A 19,765-nucleotide genomic window follows, 5' to 3' on the forward strand; every position below is an offset into this window, starting at 1 on the left:
ACATCGGGGTGCACGTACCCTTTTGGATCCCTACTTTTGTATCTTTGGGGTAAATACCCAGTAGTGCAATTGCTGGATCATATGGTAGCTCTATTTTCAACTTTTTGAGGAACCTCCACACTGTTTTCCAGAGTGGCTGCACCAGCTTGCATTCCCACCAACAGTGTAGGGGGGTTCCCCTTTCTCCACATCCCCGCCAACATCTGTCATTTCCTGACTTGTTAATTTTAGCCATTCTGACTGGTGTGAGGTGATATCTCATTGAGGTTTTGATTTGGATTTCCCTGATGCCGAGCGATATTGAGCTCTTTTTCAGGTGTCTGTTGGCCATTTGGATGTCTTCTTTGGAAAAATGTCTGTTCATGTCTTCTGCCCATTTCTTGATGGGATTCGTTGTTCTTTGGGTGTTGAGTTTGATAAGTTCTTTATAGATTTTGGATACTAGCCCTTTATCTGATATGTCATTTGCAAATATCATCTCCCATTCTGTGTGACAATGATTCTAATGAAACTTCTTTCATTTCTGAGTTTAGATATTGAAGGCTTCTCTCCTTTTTCTTAAACTAGATAATAGCTTGCCAATGATTTTGATCTTTTTTTTAAAAAGATTTTATTTATTTATTCATGAGAGAGAGAGAGAGAGAGAAGCAGGCTCCCAAGGAGCAGGGAGCCCAATGTGGGACTTGATCCCAGGACCCTGGGATCATGACCTGAGCTGAAGGCAGACACTTAACCATCTGAGCCACCCAGGCACCCAATGATTTTGATCTTTTAAAAAAATCACAACTTTGGTTTTATTGAATTTTGTCTCCTGCTTTACAATTTTCCATTTCATTAATTTGTGTACTCATCTTTATTATTTCCTTCCTTTTGCTAGATTTAGGATTAATTTGTTCAGGTGTAAAGGTAGCATTTAGATTTCAGAAGGTTTTCTTTTGTATATTTGAAGCTACTAATTTCCCTCTTAGGTCTGAATTCAGTGCCATCTCTTAAATTTTAATATGTATTCATATACATTTCTCACAAGGTAATTTATAATTTCCCTTGATACATTTTCTTTGACCAATTGGTCGGTTAAGTGCATTGTTTAATTTTTACATGTTCATTAGTCTCCCACTTTTCCCTCTTCTGTTGACTTCTAGTTTCATTCCAGTTTAATGTGAAAAGAGATTTTGAATAGTTTCACACTTTAAAATTTGCTGAGACTTCTCTTAGGGCCTAACGTGTAATCTATCTTGGATGATGTTAGAAAGGTTCCTTGAGAAGAATGTGTATATTGTGATGTTATCTGGTACAGTATACTGTATATGACTTCTAGGTGCAATTAGTCTATTTCCTAATTTATCTTTTCTCTTTTATCCACAGTTGAAGTGGGCTATTAGAAGTCTCCGACTATCACTGTGTTGCTATATGTTTTTGAATTCTGTCAATATTTGCTTTATATACTTAGGAGCTTAGTATGTTCATTGTATGAATATTTGTAATGATTATGTCTTCATTTGTAATGATTATGTGAACTGTGATTTTATCATAATATAATATCCTTCTTTGTCTTTTGTAATAGGTTTTTTCCTTACTCATAAGTTTAAGGCATTGTCTTTTGTAATAGTTTTTTATTTAAAAATGATTTTGGGGGTGCCTGGGTGGCTCAGTCGGTTAAGTGACTGCCTTCGGCTCATGTCATGATACTGGGGTCCTGCGATCCAGCCCAGAGTGGGGCTCCCTGCGGGGAGTCTGCTTCTCTCCCTGCTCATGCTTGCACTCTCTCTGTCTCTCTCAAATAAATAAATAAATAAATAAATAAAAATCTACAAAAAATAAATAAATAAAACTGATTTTGTTTGATATTAACATAGCCACTCCCTGGCTCTTTTGGTTACCATTTAAATGTAATTTTTTCCCATACTTTCACGTTGATTGTTGTGAAATCAAAAGTGAGTTTCTTATACATGGTATATAGTCAGATTCTGTGTTTCTAAAATACCTTCTTAATAAATATGTGTTTTGATTGGGGAGTTTAATCTATTTGTACTTCAAGAAATTACTGATATAAAAGGACATACTATTGCTACTTAAATTGTATCTTTTTGTCCAGCCTTCCTTCTATTACCACCTTCCTTTGTGTTTCATTGATTTTTTGTACTGACATGCTTTCATTTCCTTCTCATTCCCTTTTTCTTCTATTTTATAGATAATTTCTTTGTGGGCTATCATTACAATTACATAAAACATTGTAATATTATACCATTCTATTTCAAACAGATAAAAACTTAATTTCAATTGCATATAAAAACCACTCAAAAAGTTCTACCCTCCCCTGGCACATTATGTTACTGATGTCACAAATCGCATCTTTAAATACTGTATACTCATTTTCATGATTTATGTTATTTTTCAATGTTTTTATCATTTAAATCCTATGTAGGAATTAAAACTGAACCGATCCATGAAGATTCTATTAATAGAGGAAGCTATTTATGTCAACATACTTAGCTTTATTGGAGAACTTTATAATTTCATTTGACTTTGCATTAAGGTATAGCATCCTTTCCTTTCACCTTAAAGGACTCCTTTTACCATTTCTTAAAGAATTTTTCTTAGAATGTCTTAATTTCTTCATTTATGAAGGACAGTTTTCCTGGATATATTATTCTTGGTTGAAAATTATTTTTTTCCAGCAATCTGAATATATCATCTCACTTGTTGTAGTCTACAATGTTTTTGCAGAGAAATCCACTCATAACCTTATATAAACTCCCTTGTATGTGATGGGTTGTTTTTCTCTTCCAGTCAAAGATTTTCTCTTTGCCTTCAACTTTTACAGTTTGATTATCATCTGACTGGCTGTGTGTCTTTTTGGATTTATCCTGAATTACGTTATTTGAGTTTAGTTTCTTCAATTACTGTGTATATTTCTTTCCTCAAATTTGGGAAGTTTCCATGGTTACTTGTTCAAAGAATGTTTATGCCCAGTTCTGACCCTCTTCTCTTTTTGGCCTTCCCTAATGCGTATAATGTTGATTCATGTCCCACGGTCTCTAAGGCTCTCTTCATTTTTCTTCCTACTACTTTTCTTTTTGCTCCTTTGACTCCACCACTTCAAATGACCTGTCTTCAATTTCATGCAGTTTTTTTTTCTGCCTTATCAAGTCTGCTGTAAACTCCTCTAGTGTACCTTTCATTTCAACACCAGAATTTCCATTTGGGGTTTTTTTTTTTTTTTTTAAAAGATTTTATTTATTGATTTGACAGAGAGAGAGACAGAGAGAGAGGGAACACAAGCAGGGGGAGTGGGAGAGGGAGAAGGAGGCTTCCCGCGGTGCGGAGAGCCCGATGCGGGGCCCGAACCCAGACCCCAGGATCATGACCTGAGCCAAAGGCAGACGCTTAACGACTGAGCCACACAGGCGCCCCTCCATTTGGGGTGTTTTATAGTTTATATCTCCTTATTGAAATTCTCATTTTGTTCATGCATTGTTTTCCTTATTTCGTTTAGTTGCTAACTCTGTTCTCATTTAGCTCATTGAACATTTTCATGACTGGTCTTTTGACATGTGAAACAAAGCCATGTAATGCACATGGATGTGTATTACATTAGAGTCCATTTCAAGCATTTAATTTTGTTGCTTTGCTTGGCCCACGTTTCCTTGTTTTTTAGTATACCACAATTTTTTGTTGTTGTTGAACTTGGGCATTTGAGGAAAAAAAATCTCTTCCAGCCTTTATACACTGGTGTTATTTAGAGAAATACTTCACTGATCAGCCCAGATAGAGATCCTAGGATGTTTTAAACATTTTCTGAGGATGTTTCTTCTCTGGATTTGTGCATATGATTTTAGTCATTTAAAATTCAGTGGGTGGCTTATTCCTACTTCTTCTCAGAAGCCCATGGTCTCTTGCTCCTCCTGACATCAGCCACTGGAACTGTAGCTCTAATAAGATGCCATAGTGATAGCATGGTGTCAGCAGCTTCCAAACAACACTTTCAGTCCAATCAGCACTCCACGACAGGTAAGACAGATTACAGTCCCTGAGGGAGCACCCAAGCTAGCTAGAACATTGGATGCATGATATGTTCTATTGTTTGTGTCCTGAACAAGAATCTTTGGTGTAGGAGGTTATCTTCCTGGTCGCATCATGGTAGGTCACATAGGGGGAGGAACAGAGCCAAGGATGCAAAACAACAAGAATTTAACCAACACGGTTACTGGAATTCTTTCTTTGTTTTACATTGGTTAGGGTACTACTACTTCTTAATTGGTCTCTAGAACTCTCACAAAGGTATATTGCTCCATATAGAAACACAGTGTCTATGTGGGAGAGTGAAATTACAAAGCTTCTTGGACTGTTATCTTGCTGATATCCCGCCACTTTGAGTATTTCTTATATCCAAATTATTTTAGAACATTTGTACAGTTATAGAAAACTACAGAGTTCCCATTCATCTGGCACTCAGTTTGACTAATGTTAACATTTTACGGTAGCATGGTAAATTTGTCACAATCAGTGAACCAATACTGATACATTATTAGTAATTAAAGTTTATATTTCACTCTGATTTCCTTAGATTTTAACCTAATGTCGTTTATCTGTTCTAGAATGCCATCCAGGATATTATATCACATTTAGTACTCCTACCTTCTTAGGCTTGTCTAGGCTATGAGTGTTTTACCACTACACTGGAGTGATATAAACCAAAAAATTAGTTTCACGGTTAAGCCAAATTTGTTAAGAATTTTCTGCTGTTTGTAACTCGTTAGATTACCAAATGATACTGCTTTCTAGTGCAAATACACTATTTTATAATGATAAAAGTGAGGCCAGGCCCACAGTATCCAAATGATTACCCACCATTACATACAATACCCTGTATTGGCCGTCAACCTACTGAAAATGATGATAGAGAAGGAAAGGGAAAGATAGGACCTTTTCCTTTTCAATTTTATTATGCTCAACAGCAAGCCAAAAGTAGGGAGCTTTGGTAGAGTGTCCTCACACTGAGAAGTAAAATAAAAACTGTTAAATTAATTTTGTGTACCATTTCAACTTTCTGGGTTGGAATGAAATACATGTAAATGTATAAGCTATGAAATACAAATTGTGTATTTCACTGATTTGCATATGAGTGCAAGCTCTCATATTTGCATATAAAGCTCACTTTGCACTACAGAAGGATCATCAGTAATATTCATGCTAATAAATTAAAACTTTTAATTTTAACTTAATGAGAATGGTGGTAAATGGCAAATAAAAACTAGTACTGAGGGAGCGTCTCGCGGGCCGTAGGAGGAAGATGGCGGTGGAGTCGCGCGTTACCCAGGAGGAAATTAAGAAGGAGCCGGAGAAACCGATCGATCGGGAGAAAACGTGCCCGCTGTTGCTGCGTGTTTTCACCACCAATAACGGCCGCCACCACCGAATGGACGAGTTTTCCCGCGGAAACGTACCGTCCAGCGAGCTGCAGATCTACACTTGGATGGATGCAACTTTGAAAGAGTTGACTAGGGCGCCTGGGTGGCTCAGTTGGTTAAGCGACTGTCTTCGGCTCAGGTCATGATCCTGGAGTCCCGGGATCGAGTCCTGCATCGGGCTCCCTGCTCAGCGGGGAGTCTGCTTCTCCCTCCGACCCTCCCCCCTCTCATGTACTCGCTCTCTCTCATTCTCTCTCTCTCAAATAAATAAGTAAAAATCTTTAAAAAAAAAAAAATGAGTTGACTAGTTTAGTAAAAGAAGTCTACCCAGAAGCTAGAGAGAAGGGCACACACTTCAATTTTGCAATTGTTTTTACAGATCCTAAAAGGCCTGGCTATCGAGTAAAGGAGATTGGCAGCACCATGTCTGGGAGGAAGGGGACTGATGACTCCATGACCCTGCAGTCGCAGAAGTTCCAAATAGGAGACTATCTGGACATAGCAATCACACCTCCAAATCGGGCACCACCTCCTTCAGGGCGCATGAGACCATATTAAATTTTATTTACTATTTCTTGAATTATTTTTCATTCAGTTATGTAAAATAAATTCTTTTTCTTCCCCTCAAAAAAAAAAAAAAAAAAAAACTAGTACTGAGAAGAGCTGGGATCCTAGCCCAAGAGTTTTTAGTTCTTACCACCCAATTTCTGTGCTTTACAGTGTAATTACAGTACCCCAGAAATTCACCTTCATTACATTCTGAATTTTGACTATCCTATAAACAAGCACAATAAGCTATGAATCAGTGACAAGGACGTGAAGATTTTTCAAGGTCTCAAGGTTTTATTAGGAAATATATGCTTTATCAATGTGCTCAAATTCTGTTAGTGAAATTCCTAAAGCAGAAAGTTAACAGGAGATTATGTTAACTCACTTGACTTATCGATCATCATTTTTTCTAACAATTTACTGAACATAGTGCTTCAGAAATAGTTCTATTCATGTATCCATTAATTCATCATCCATCTACACCCATCTCTCTCTCTCTCTCTATATATATATACACCTAAACATTTTTATAACAAATATCTATTAACCATCTACTATTGCCCAGAATGCAGTGAAAACAACCCTGATTAATCTCCTGTAGAGGAACAGTCATGAGTTTCCAGGAATTTTTGGACTGAAATTAAATGGCATCAATATAATGAAATTAACAAATCCATTTAATTTTTTATAAGATCTAAGTAGAAATGTAGGCTTAATAATGTGGGAAACTGAACTTTAATCATTAAACTAAAAAATAAGAACTAGCTGAGGAGACAAGAGAAGGAGTGAGTTTGGAGAATAAGAAGGGGGTGGTATCACAGGAGCCAAGAGAATAACTTAGAACAGAACATCACCAGAAATGAATCGGGGACTTTTATCTGGGAGCTGTATAAAATTCCTCAAGTAAAATAAGCAGTATTACTTCAAAAACACTATGGACAATTAACTTCTTCAAAGTACAATAGGGCTGTTTCTCTGTAGACCACTGGTGACAACAAGTTGCTATGTAATTTTCACATCCCTAATAATTATTTGCACTTGCATTTGGCATTCCATTGTGACTAGGTTTTATGCTGCTATTGTTGCTCCCCGTTCAACCCCTCCCACAAAGGTGCTGGGTGGTGGTGGGAGCAGCTGCAAACCCTGTCATCAGCAGACTCCTCTCCCCCAGTCCCCATCACCAGGAAGGAGGGAGTCATGATATTCTCACAGTGAAGGTTTTACTTCTCTGTTGAATTTTGATGATGTGAACCCTACAACACTCTTTAGAGGTAGGCAGTGATTGTTAGAGCTGTGCAAGAAGTTCCCACTGACAGTACACATACCACAGAAGTTGGCATTGCTCATAGTACAACCTCAGAAAAGACACTTTCCAATGTCTACGATAATTTCCGTCATACATAAAATAAATGGCACCTTCCCATCTCATGGGAGAGTGAATCAGAAATACAAGAATGGGGTCAAATGCAAGATATTCTAGAGTAAGGTTTGGAAAACAATTACACCCCATAGGACAAAGGTGGCCCCTGGTTTCTTCTTGTAAATAAAGTTTCATTAGAATGCAACCATATCCATTTGTTTACATATTTCCTATGGCTGCATTCACACTACAATGGTAGAGTTGCCATGATTATGTCAATTGCTTTGAGTTGTGACAGAGACCACATTACTCCCAAAGCCGAAAATATTTACTATATGACCTCTTACAGAAAAAGTTTGCTGAAATAAAGGCTAAGAGTGGAGGAGAAAAGTGTGTATCTTTTGGTGAGAAAACCCATCCATAACAGGGCAAAGAGATGACTTTCTGAGAGAGTCAAGAGCTAGAAGCAATCTGTCCTCTTTGCTAGGCCTTTATTGAAAATGCCACATGAAAAAAATTATAAGAAAAAAAATCAGGAGGTGAGATTAGGAGGTGAGGGCTGAAGGCTAATCAGTCTTTAGCAGTTATAGTCTTCTAAGAAATGTGAGTGAAGGAGCAATCCTGTCATATCCTTTCTGACTTGTCTTCTTTCCCTGTATTGGCTGTCAACCTACTGAAAATGATGATAGAGAAGGAAAGGGAAAGATAGGACCTTTTCCTTTTCAATTTTATTATGCTCAACAGCAAGCCAAAAGTAGGGAGCTTTGGTAGAGTGTCCTCACACTGAGAAGTAAAATAAAAACCGTTAAATTAATTTTGTGTACCATTTCGACTTTCTGGGTTGGAATGAAATACGCGTAAATGTATAAGCTATGAAATACAAATTGTGTAATTTCACTGATTCTCATACAAGTGCAAGCTCTCATATTTGCATATAAAGCTCACTTTGCACCATAGAAGGATCATCAGTAATATTCATGCTAATAAATTAAAACTTTTAATTTTAACTTAATGAGAATGGTGGTAAATGGCAAATAAAAAATTATGAAATATTGATAGACCACAAAAGGAAGGGAAACCCTGTAGATTTTAGTACGTTTATCTGGCTCTTTGAGGAAGGGGACTCTTGTTTTCATTTTGCAATGGGTGCAGACAATTAAGGGGTTGGCCCCGTGTACTGACCAGCATCCTTTAAGATCAACTAGTCTTCTTAGAGAGTCTCTCCCAGCCACCACCATCTGAGCTGCTATTGCCAACCTCGAGCTCCTGGAGCAGCTGAGCGACACACTCCACGAAAACAACGGAGTGACCTGCCTACTCGTGACTCAGGCTGATCTGTGTGTCTGCTGGTGCAATAAAGCAATGCCCCTTCTCATCAGCTTTGCAATGGAAGAGACTCCTCTACAGAAAACGGCCATTGCTAACAAGGATTTATTCAGGCTTTGAGAGGCTAGAGAGGACAAGGGCTTGGCAGGAAGCATGGTTCCCGACCCCCGGGGGACCACAGCAAGGCACTGTATATCCAGCCCTCCTCTTCTCTGATGCAGGGGTGCAGACAGTCATGAAAAGACACCTGCCACAAACGTGATACCATGTCCTCTTAAGTTCAACTGATTTATTTGGCAACAACACCCACACTGGCCAGTTGGCATTTGGCACCGGCCAGAATTTCCTGCCTGTGCCCCAGCCTTAGGTGAGGACATCAAAATTGCTCTCTGCGAGGGTTGGCTCAAGCCAGAAAGAAGAGCTCCAAAGGCCACTGAAAAGAATCAAGAGGTGGTAACAGCCTCAAGCTAGCATTTCAATTACAGGCTGTGACAGAAACCTGGTCACCCAGGTGCTTCTGCTTTTCACAGTCTGGCTGTCCCTGTGATTCCGAATGGCCTTTGTGACCCACTTTGGGTACATCCCTAGAGGCTGCAAAAAAAAAAAAATTAAATAAATAATAATAATAATAAGGAGAAGAAAGAACCAGTCCTGATCACCACCTAACCTGCTGTCCACAGCTCTCCTTGACGTGCATGTCCCAACTCTTTGTCAGTAAGTGGCCCAAGGAAATTCAGGTTAATTACAAAACCTTCAGCTACGTTGGCTTCCTGAACAAAAGAAGCCAGGGGTTTGAGGGATTTATGCAAGAGAGATGGACAGACTAAGTAAAGCAGCAACAGCTCGAGAACGAACGCACAAGAAGCTGGAAACAGACTCTGCTAGCGGGGAGACTGCGTAGCACAGCCCCTTTCCGCCGTATGCCAAGTTAGAAATGACAGAGTCATTCCAAAGCCTTACTTTTCAAAGCCCTTCCATCAACTCTGCAGACTTACCTTCCAGCTGGGAGCAGTAATTATTAACTCAGCAGATAGGTGCTTTGTCAGATTAGAAAGAAAACAAATCTGCTTCAATGAAGAGAATAAACAGCCCCTAATGTTCAGCCAGGGAAGCTTGTGCGTTGACAGGACATAATTACCTTTCATTGCATGTAATGATATTATCACTTTTACTTTGTTCCTCCAATTCCAAAATTATAATATACCTCCCTCGCTTAATTGGATGCTTGGGCTCCTCAGGAATTCACTTAACTCAATGGCATTTGCTTTTGTCATGAGGCAATTATTTGCATTTTATGAAGAATTCATTGTGTATACTTGGAAGCAATATGTTTTATTTAAGAACTCCTCATCACAAATACCAAAAAAGGGAGGCAAACTGCCTCTTTTCTAACATCATGCCAATTTGTAACTCTTTTAACAGTTAAAAGGTCACAAAATAATATAGCAACCCAACGCAGATAAATCTCTCCTATTTCCATCCTTGGCACACCTTTCAATTTTTTTTTTTTTTTAGATTTTTTTTTTTTTTTTTATTTGAGACAGAGAGAATGAGAGACAGAGAGCATGAGAGGGAGGGGGTCAGAGGGAGAAGCAGACTCCCTGCCGAGCAGGGAGCCCGATGCGGGACTCGATCCCGGGACTCCAGGATCATGACCTGAGCCGAAGGCAGTCGCTTAACCAACTGAGCCACCCAGGCGCCCCGGCACACCTTTCAATTTCCACACACACAAAAAAAACTTGTGTTTCATTCCCAGAATCAAAAGGTAACAACCTATGTAATCACTCAGATCCATTTGTCCTTTGTTGGATGTCTATTAATAATGTCGGATTAATGAAGTGGGAAATTGACGTCCATTTCAAATATGAAAATTTTACAGGGGATGGTGGGTGCTACCACAATATCCAAATTCTACTTTACAACTTTAAATTTTTAGAGAAGGAAAAGATTAAAAGAACTCATGAAAGAGAACAAATGAAGGAACCTACCCACAGAATGTGAGCCAGACTCTCTTCTGAAATCTTGGGGTAAAAATAAAGGGAAAAAATGCCCCAAGAATAACCTTAGAAGTGCCATACAGTGCTCGAGGACAATCAGTTGCTTTTGCCCTCTTGGGAACATACTAGGGAAAGCCCAGGGGAACTACTCGGCCTCAAACTTAAGGATGAAGTAAGGATTTGCTCTTTCTATTTCCCATGATGACAGACTCCTATCACGTGACTTGACAATTATGCTTGTGGTTAACAAAACAGGGAGGTGGGACACACAAGCTGCTTGCATTTCCTCAGATGATTCTTTTCTGGAACTAGGTAAGTCAAAAATACCTTTCACACTGACCCCTGAACTGACTGGCAGAGGGGAATGGCTAAACTTGTCCCACGATGGGCAATGTCCATCCTGGAGAACAAAGTGGAAGTTTCCACACCTCATTACGGATCTCCACTATTCAGGTTTCGGGACTGAACTCTCCTGCATTACAGAAGATAGTGACTCGGTTTAATTGCCCACCACGGGAATTGCTGGCAGAGTAAAAGAACAGTGTGTCTTGTCCAATAAGCATGCAGGGCTACTTTTTGTAGGCTTACAGGGGGAAGGTAGCCAGAAATCCAACAGGCCAAAAAAGAAGAGGAGGAAAAAAAAAAAAAAAAAGGAGAAGATGAAGAAAAGGAAGCCTCTCAAATGCAGAACTTGAAAAATCAGGGCATGTATTTTTGCAATGACCCTCCAGTCTCCTTTCCCACCCCCGATTGCTATCCCCAGACTCCAACTGGGCTGGCTCTTCATAAACATCTATCTTGCCAACGAGTGTTCTAATATTAATTTTGACCATGTTTTAATTTTCCTTTCAATCTTCAAAAGCCAAAGTTCCAGATTTATGAAGGACTTTTTTTTTTTTGTATTAACCCTCCACACCCTCACAGTCCAACAAGAGTGTTTTTACTCCGTTTAATGAAAAAAATGGGATATTAGGAGCACACAGAGTTCCCTATTCTCTATGACACGTATTATATGTCTCTAAGGAAGTTAAACAGATCTTGCACAGTTGAGTATGATGGCAGGACTGTCACTTCCACCATCCTCTAAGATCACGGAAGGTAAGAAATTGTCTTAGTGATCTTGGTATCTATACTAATGTTCAATAAATGTTTGGTGGATGTATGTTGGGTGGGCCAAGGAGTGCTTTTAAAAGAAGCACATGGCCAGACGACCAGGCGGATGGGGCCATTTCTAAAGGATGCTGAATGGGGAGGGCAAGCTGGGGAAAGGAGGTGAGAGGGTATGGCTGCGTGATCGCAGGGGCGGTGATAAGGCTATGGAATACAAGGGACTTAGCATTAAGTCCAATACATTAGACTCCAATACAAAGCCAAAACAACCGGGGCTTTATAGTCTGATGATGTGGAAGAAACGCTAGTCTGACTCTACAGAGGATGTGGCAATCCACACTTCTGGGGAACCTCACCTTTTCCCCAAAAAGAAGATTCCTCAATGTAGCTCACCATCTCCCAGGTCACTTGTCAAGTTTTTTTTTTTTTTTTTTTTTTTAAAATTTTTTTTTTTTTTTTGAAGGAGAGAGAATGAGAGAGAGAGAGAGCACATGACAGCGGGGAGGGTCAGAGGGAGAAGCAGACTCCCTGCTGAGCGGGGAGCCCGATGCGGGACTCGATCCCGGGACTCCAGGATCACGACCTGAGCCGAAGGCAGTCTCTTAACCAACTGAGCCACCCAGGCGCCCCTCACTTGTCAAGTTTTAATGAAACCTTTGGTCTCGCAAGAATTTTCTAAACTTGCTTTATCCAAATCAGATCACATTAAGGGCAAAAGGAGGTGCTGTCTGTAATTATGTCAGAACAATACTCATAAACCAGGACTCTCCTGGGCAGACAAGGTTATACGCCTCCATCTACACTTCTCTATATGCACATATATGGGTCATCTATATCTATATTCTATATCCATTTATAACTATATCCACAACTACATCTGTATCTGAACCAAGAGCTATGTTAATATCTATATTTCTATCTACAACTATATCTAAGCTTTATGCATCTAGATCCACAACCACACCGACATCTGTTATTTTTTTTTTTTAAAGATTTTATTTATTTATATGGCACAGAGAGACACAGCGAGAGAGGGAACACAAGCAGGGGGAGTGGGAGAAGGAGAAGCAGACTTCCCGCTGAGCAGGGAGCCTGATGCGGGGCTTGATCCCAGGACCTTGGGATCATGACCTGAGCTGAAGGCAGACACTTAAGGACTAAGCCACCCAGGCGCCCCCCGACATCTGTTATTTCTTGATACTGTTCTTACAGCAAACATCACAGAGTGCATCAAACTCTTTATAGTTCTTACTTTCTCTTTCCTTCCATTTCTCCCTTTCTCACCCATTTCTTAACAGGACACTCTTTCCTGAGAGTCCATTCCTTCCGTTCCAGTTTCTCTCTTCCTGTCCAACTCTCTCACTTCCCCTGCTTACACGGTAATAAGAAACTGACAAACTCTTCTTCTACATCTCCCATGTTTCGTAAATGATATTCTCTTTTGCTCAAACAAATGTATTTCATATTTTTCTGACAATAGCAACAAAAGCTGTCCTTTCCTAATGCAGAGTTTGGTATATTTGAATATACGAGGTGTTGTGACTAGGTACACGTGTAAACATTTGGAAAGCCATCTGATGAGTCTGAGTCTCGCTTTTCTCATCTGGAAATGGGAACAATATTCATCAATTAAATAATGTAGGGCAGCCACCCGTCCTGTGCATTAGAATCACCTGGGGAGCTTCTGAAACTATTTCTTGGCTCTACCCAAGATCCAGAGTATGTGTGTGTTCCTCTAAAATCCATTTGTTGAAACTCTAATCCCCAGTATGATGGTATTTGGAGGTGGGGCAATTGGGGGGTAATTAGGTCATAAGGGTAGAGCTTGCATGATAAAATTAGGGAACTTATAAGAAGAGACATAGAGATAGGATCCCTCTCCCTTTTTCATATCAGGGTACAGAGAAAAGACAACTATCCCAAGCCAAGAAGAGGGCCTTCACCAAGAATCCGGCCTTGCTAGCACACTGACCGTTGATTTCTGACTCCAGAACTGTGAGAAATAAAGTTCTGTATTTCAGCCACCCAGTCTTTCATAGATTATTATAAACCCCCATCAGACTATGACAACCAGACATCAGGATTTTAAAGTTCCTGAACCTATTTCAAAGTGCAGCAAACACTGATAACCAGTAGTCTATTGTCTATATAATGCTATACAAATGTACATTAATATGTGCATAATGGCATTAAAATTTTTTAACCCTATCCATTACCAGTTTTTTTAATAAAATATAAGGTATTGGTTCCACTCTAAATAATTGGGGATGGGAAAAGGAACATGAAATTTGAACACATTTAACTACCGTGGGCTGTGTTCTGAAGGACTCATCAAGATAGAATTAGCTCATTATTGAGCTAGAAGACTCTACCTTTGAACATGGGAAGCCTGGATCTTCCCATAGCTTCATTAATAACTTGAAAGTAGTTGTACCACCATCAAAACCAATTGTCTGATTTGGGATATCATTTGGATCCTAAGACAAGATAAAAAAAGAAGACATCTAACATCTTTCAAAGAGAATATGTAAAAGAGTGAGAAATTAAATGCAAAGGTGCTAATTACTAGTCACAGCTTAATTTTCAAATTGTTCTTTTAACTCACAAAACTAATGAGTAGAGATATACTCCACACTGCAAACCAGAGCTCGACAGAAACTTGAGTAATTAGAGTATTTCTTTGTAATGGAGAGTACTCAGTAGATAAGAAAACAACACCACCAGAATGATTCTCATTTATAAAACCCACTGGCGATAAAGAACAAACACTTTTGAAATAAGTACTGTTCTTCACATCTGATAACAATTAGTCTGAGAGAGCTGTGGAAACTTACTTTTCCAGTAAAAAAAACCCTACAGATTTGGGGGCACCTGGGTGGCTCAGTAGGTTGAGAGGCCAACTCTTGATTTCTGCTCAGGTCATGATCTCGGGATCCTGAAGTGGAGCCTGGTGTTGGGCTCTGGACTCAGCAAGGAGCCTGCTTGAGATTCTCTCTGGCTCCCTCCGCCCCTCTCCCAGCTTGGGTGCAAGAGCACGTACTTGGGAAGAGTGACACTGGGGACATTGGTTTTTAATGCTGCTATTTAGTAATCAGTGCAGCTTTCTCTATGAAGTTGCTGATTTACTCTTACAGGTTATAACAGCCGGTAGGAGGCCAGTGTAAATGGTATATTCACAGGTGGGCTTGCCCTTAAAAATGTCAAGGACATGAAGGGAAATGCATGTGGCTAGGGCTAGCTGGGATTCCTGGCATCTACAACCAACAGGCCTTGGTTTGGGTTTCCATCTATTATTGATCAACTGGTTTGGAATGCATGGGAGCCCAAATCCAACGAGGAAAAAGAAAAATGCATTTGCCTTGGAAAAGTCTACGATACACCTCCATAAATTTATAATCTGAATCTTTTAGAAAGTATATTCTTATTGTTTTGAGTCAAAGCATCTAGGCCACCTCAACTGAGCCAATTACATGAATTCATAACGATGTTACAAAATGGATAGCACAATGTAATATGACAAAATATCATCTTTTCAGCATTATAAAGCACTCGGGGAAACCGTACGAAATGAACAACTCAGAATCTAGGATATAAGCAAAACTGTTGGTCTTTCTTCCAGTCTTTGTGCTTTCTGGGAGATTCTACTCCCACGGCCAATTCCAGTGTAGTTTCTATGGTAGCACATCCTCAAGAAAGCCTTGAAGAGCCAGAGGACCACTGCACACAGGCTCCCTGTAGTGGGCCATGTTCATGGGCAACTTGAAACTTCCCGAAGGCCAGGCCCTCAGGAACAAATTGTACTCTGAAGAGTACTGCTCTCCCCTTTGCAGGAAATTCAAGAAAGAGGAGAGATTTGGGCCGCAAAGACTGGAAATCTGACCAAAACATTCATATGTTTTTCGCATAGATAGCTTCCCATAATCACCTGGAGGTGCTGGGCTGTGCAGAGACCAAATCCCCATAAACAATCTTCTCTCTCTTTTTTTTTTAAAGATTTATTTATTTATTCATTTGACAGAGAGAGACACAGCGAGAGAGGAAACACAGGTGGGGGGAGTGGGAGAGGGAGAAGCAGGCTTCCCGCAGAGCAGGGAGCCCGATGCGGGGCTTGATCCCAGGACCCTGGGATCATGACCTGAGCCGAAGGCAGACGCTTAACGACTGAGCCACCCAGGTGCCCCCCAAAAAGCAATCTTCAAAGATTTTTATCTTTATAAACATGATCCCCCACCTCATAGTGACCCTGTCTGCTTATCAGTCCACAGTCAGATTGACGAGAACAAAGAAATGCAGCCTGTAGTCTGAAAAATGCTTCCCTTGGCATCCAGTCTCAACTCAACTGTATTAGCTTAGGATCAAACGTGCTTACTGATCTAGAATTTACTTTGAAAATTCTCATACTTAAGAATATTCCACATAGGTTATAAAAGAAAGCAGGGTAGATCCTTGCTTTTTTGCTAAGTGCAGTAGGAAGACTCATCTCATACCATTGCGAAAAACCAGAGACCTATAGCCACTGATGCCTCCAAAATTCTTTGGTGGTTCCTCCGAAACGTAAACATAGAATTATCTTATGATCCAGTGATTACACTGCTAGGTATATACCCACAAGAATTGCAAGCAGGGACCCATACAGATACTTATAAAGCACTGGTCACAGCAACATTATTCATGAGACCCAAAAGGTGCAGACAACCCTCATTTCCATTGACAGATGAATGGTTAAACAAATGAGGGCTATCCATAAAATGGATTATGTACAATGGAACATTATTCAGCCTTGAAAAGGAACGAAATTGCTATATATACCACGCCATGGAAGAAACGTTGAGGACATCATGCTAAGTGAAATAAGCTATACACAGAACAAATACTTTATGATTTCACTTATAAGAGATATCTACAATAGGCAGATTCATAGCGACAGAAAGTAAAACAGAGCTTACCGGGGGGTAGGGGGGATGGGAAATTATTTTTTAATGGGTACAGAGTTTCTGTTGGGCATGATGATACAGTTCTAGAAATGGAGAGTGGCTAATGGTTGTACAATGTTCTGAATGTACTTAAATGTCACAGAATTGTATACCCCAAAATGTGAAAATGTTAGAAAAATTTACCTTTATGTTATGTACATTTTAACCCATTAAAAAAAAAAAAGCACCACAGAAGTCCAAAATCTTAGCCAGTGTAAGCGAGAGGAACGCATATAATGCTGTTAGCTCATGTTTTTCGTTACGAATGACCCAGCAACATTCCTGTCTTGACCAACTCTACAAAGCAACTGAAATGATAGTCCTCCATGTCAAACTTTAGTTCTAGCCTCAGACAGTGGGTACAACTGGCCTCGGATTTACTAATGAACACTTTTGCTCTTTCCCAGAATGACCTTACTGTAGTGAGAATTATCCGCTTAACATGGCACGCGACCCACTATGAAGCAACTGCATGTCACAAGACATAGAAGACAGAGGAGATTAAGCAGCTTGACCGATGACCTCCACATGTCTATGAGCCCCAAAGGGAGGCATGTTGATTCTCTGAGTCAAGGCTGGAAATAGAGACAAAGAACAGGAAGAAGATTTCACAGTTCAAGCTGTCAGTTCCACCTACTTGATGAAGCAGTCTCGGCCATCCCGGTTCGCAGTCATCTCCCATCCATAGGGTGGCGCCTGGTTCAAGCCCCAGGTGCCCGAGGGAGGTGGCCAGCCAGAAGACTTCGTCCTGTGGCTGGAGAGAAAAAAAAAGAGAGAGAGAAAGAAAAGCATCATTACACCTGACACCTGAACATTTCTTCTGAGACAAACTCCAGAAGGAGCACGGGGTTTGCTCCTCTCAACTGGGTGCTATATCCTCAGCTCATTAAATGAATAAATACAACGCGTGATTTTACGACAGGTACCATGCTCATCGGTTTTCCTCATACTGTCTTCCTTCCTTCCTCACAGACACCCTGTGAGGGAAGTACGTGTATTCCATTACATGTATTACATTTTACAGATGAGGAAACAACGACCGGCTCAGAAAGATTAAATAACATTATGAAGGGCACATTATCCATTTTGAACAAAAGTTTTGCACACATTCCATTACACTATGCCTCCTGATACCAGACATCAGGAAGTGTGGCAGATAAGTAGATATCACACGCAATATCAAGACATATATGTAAAGGCTGTTTTTATGGATATGAAGCAAATAACCTGAAGCCACAATTTCCTGGCCTCCCCGAACCAAAGCACAGAATTTCCACTCGTATTAACCACGTTCCAGTCAAAGTGAGATATAACCCAGAGACAAACTCTCCATTTAAGTTGCAGAGAAAATCCACACATTAGCTTTTACACTTTCAATTCAAACCCTGAATTTCAGTCATCAGCAAAAGGGAAGGGTAGGCTACGGAGAACCGTCTAGAAGCCTGCATTCCCAAGCGCAAGAGTAAAGGTGAAGTAACTGCATGTGACAAGCAACTGCGACAGGCAGGACGGCACGGTGACAATCTCCAACCAGAGGGCAAAGCCCAGGTTCTGGAGCATTGCTGAGTCCTGGCCGTTCCTCTGCCACCAAGGACCTCCAGAACTTCTACTGTTTGCTCAACAACACTGAAAACTGCTTCAGAGCAAAATCACAAGAGGAAATATCAACTGCCGTTTCTGGACTGGCCAATATCCTTCATCATTCGGTCCACCCACCCGACGTGAATTTCTGGATGGCCTCGGAGATCTTCCAGGCACTTGCAGACTGCAAACTGGGCTCTCCAAGCGACGGGTGGGGGTGGGGGGAAAGCAGTGCTCACACTTCCAGGGCCTTGCACTCAGCATCTGAGTAGAGAACCTGGGAGCCTTTGACAGGGCACCAGGGACCACACGCACAAGGTGCACAGCTCTGTGTGGGCAGCGGTCCAAAGCTAGCAGCCCCCCTGCTGCAAGCATCCAAAGACAGGGTGTCAACTTTTCTGAAAGGAGGCACCTCCGAATCCCCCAGAACACAGGGCAACTCACCCCCACGTCACACCCAATGCACACATCTGATCATAACCCAACACCTCTCTGCAGGGGAAACAAGCCCGTTTTCGGTAAGACTTCTCGATGGGAAGTATCTTGCATAATTTCAACCACCTCTGTTGCTGTTTTTTAAACTTCCTTTCTGGTTTCCCACATCCTTCATGAAGCATGGTGAGCAAAGTTCACAAATCTAATACAGGTCTGGCAAATTTAAAATCCCACCATAGGATTCTTTCTCGCCCCTAGACTATTAAAATAAAAGACAAGGCAACAGTTTCTGTTCCTCTTCTCTGTGCAAAAGTCAGCAGGGGCAGTTTCCTCTGGAGGTTTTATAAAAATGGGCTGCTTCCCTACAGTTAGAGAACACATGAATTTGCCATCCCATGGAAAGAAAAAAAAATAAACGCCAATTTCTCTGAAGTACCAGAGAACACATTTGGAGAGCTTTCTGAGGTTGGACCAAGAACACAAGCCCTTAGGCGATGAACACACCATATCCTGTTATTAAAAAGTTTTCCAAAAGCAGTAGTACAGTAAGAGGTAACACAAGGAATACTCTCGTGAAAGACTGTTCATGTAGAGAATGCAACTGTTTACACTGGATGAGTAAATTATGCACTGTATCAGAATGTTAATTGTTGCCAGAGAGGGCTAACTTACTAAAAACAAACGGTCTCTTCTTTTAGGTATTCTTCTCTTTCACTGGCCACGGCCACCAATGCCTAAATCACTAAAAGAAAGACACAGGCTTCCTAATGTAATTGGTGTGTAAAACACAATATTAGTAGGCCTGAATGTTATTATAAAGTACATCCTGTCCTGTACAGTATGTTCAGAAAGCAGAAAACAACAGTTCATGAAGATGTTTTCCAGTAAAGACGTTGGTCATAAAACACCCAATGACGCGCGAATACTAGAGAAATTTACAAATGCTAATTTAGTTACTTCAGTTCAAGGACATCAGCTGATATTAAAAAACTGAATAATTAAAATCAGATATGTCATTACGTC

The 19,765-nt window shown here is 40.4% G+C and overlaps 1 protein-coding gene across 1 annotated transcript in view; it reads right to left on the reverse strand.

Moving 5' to 3' along the window:
* FRMPD4 (FERM and PDZ domain containing 4) overlaps positions 1 to 17,416 on the reverse strand; it is a 198,081-nt gene extending 180,665 nt beyond the window's left edge. The window contains exon 1 of the mRNA XM_021684006.1: positions 17,364 to 17,416. Within this exon, the coding sequence (XP_021539681.1) occupies positions 17,364 to 17,401 (38 nt within the window). The 5' untranslated portion in view covers positions 17,402 to 17,416. The remainder of the gene's footprint in view (positions 1 to 17,363) is intronic.
* Between the last annotated feature and the right edge of the window lie 2,349 nt (positions 17,417 to 19,765).

The sequence above is a fragment of the Neomonachus schauinslandi genome, chromosome X (genome assembly GCF_002201575.2).
Source record: "Neomonachus schauinslandi chromosome X, ASM220157v2, whole genome shotgun sequence".
In the NCBI taxonomy this organism is placed as follows: Eukaryota; Metazoa; Chordata; class Mammalia; order Carnivora; family Phocidae; genus Neomonachus; species Neomonachus schauinslandi.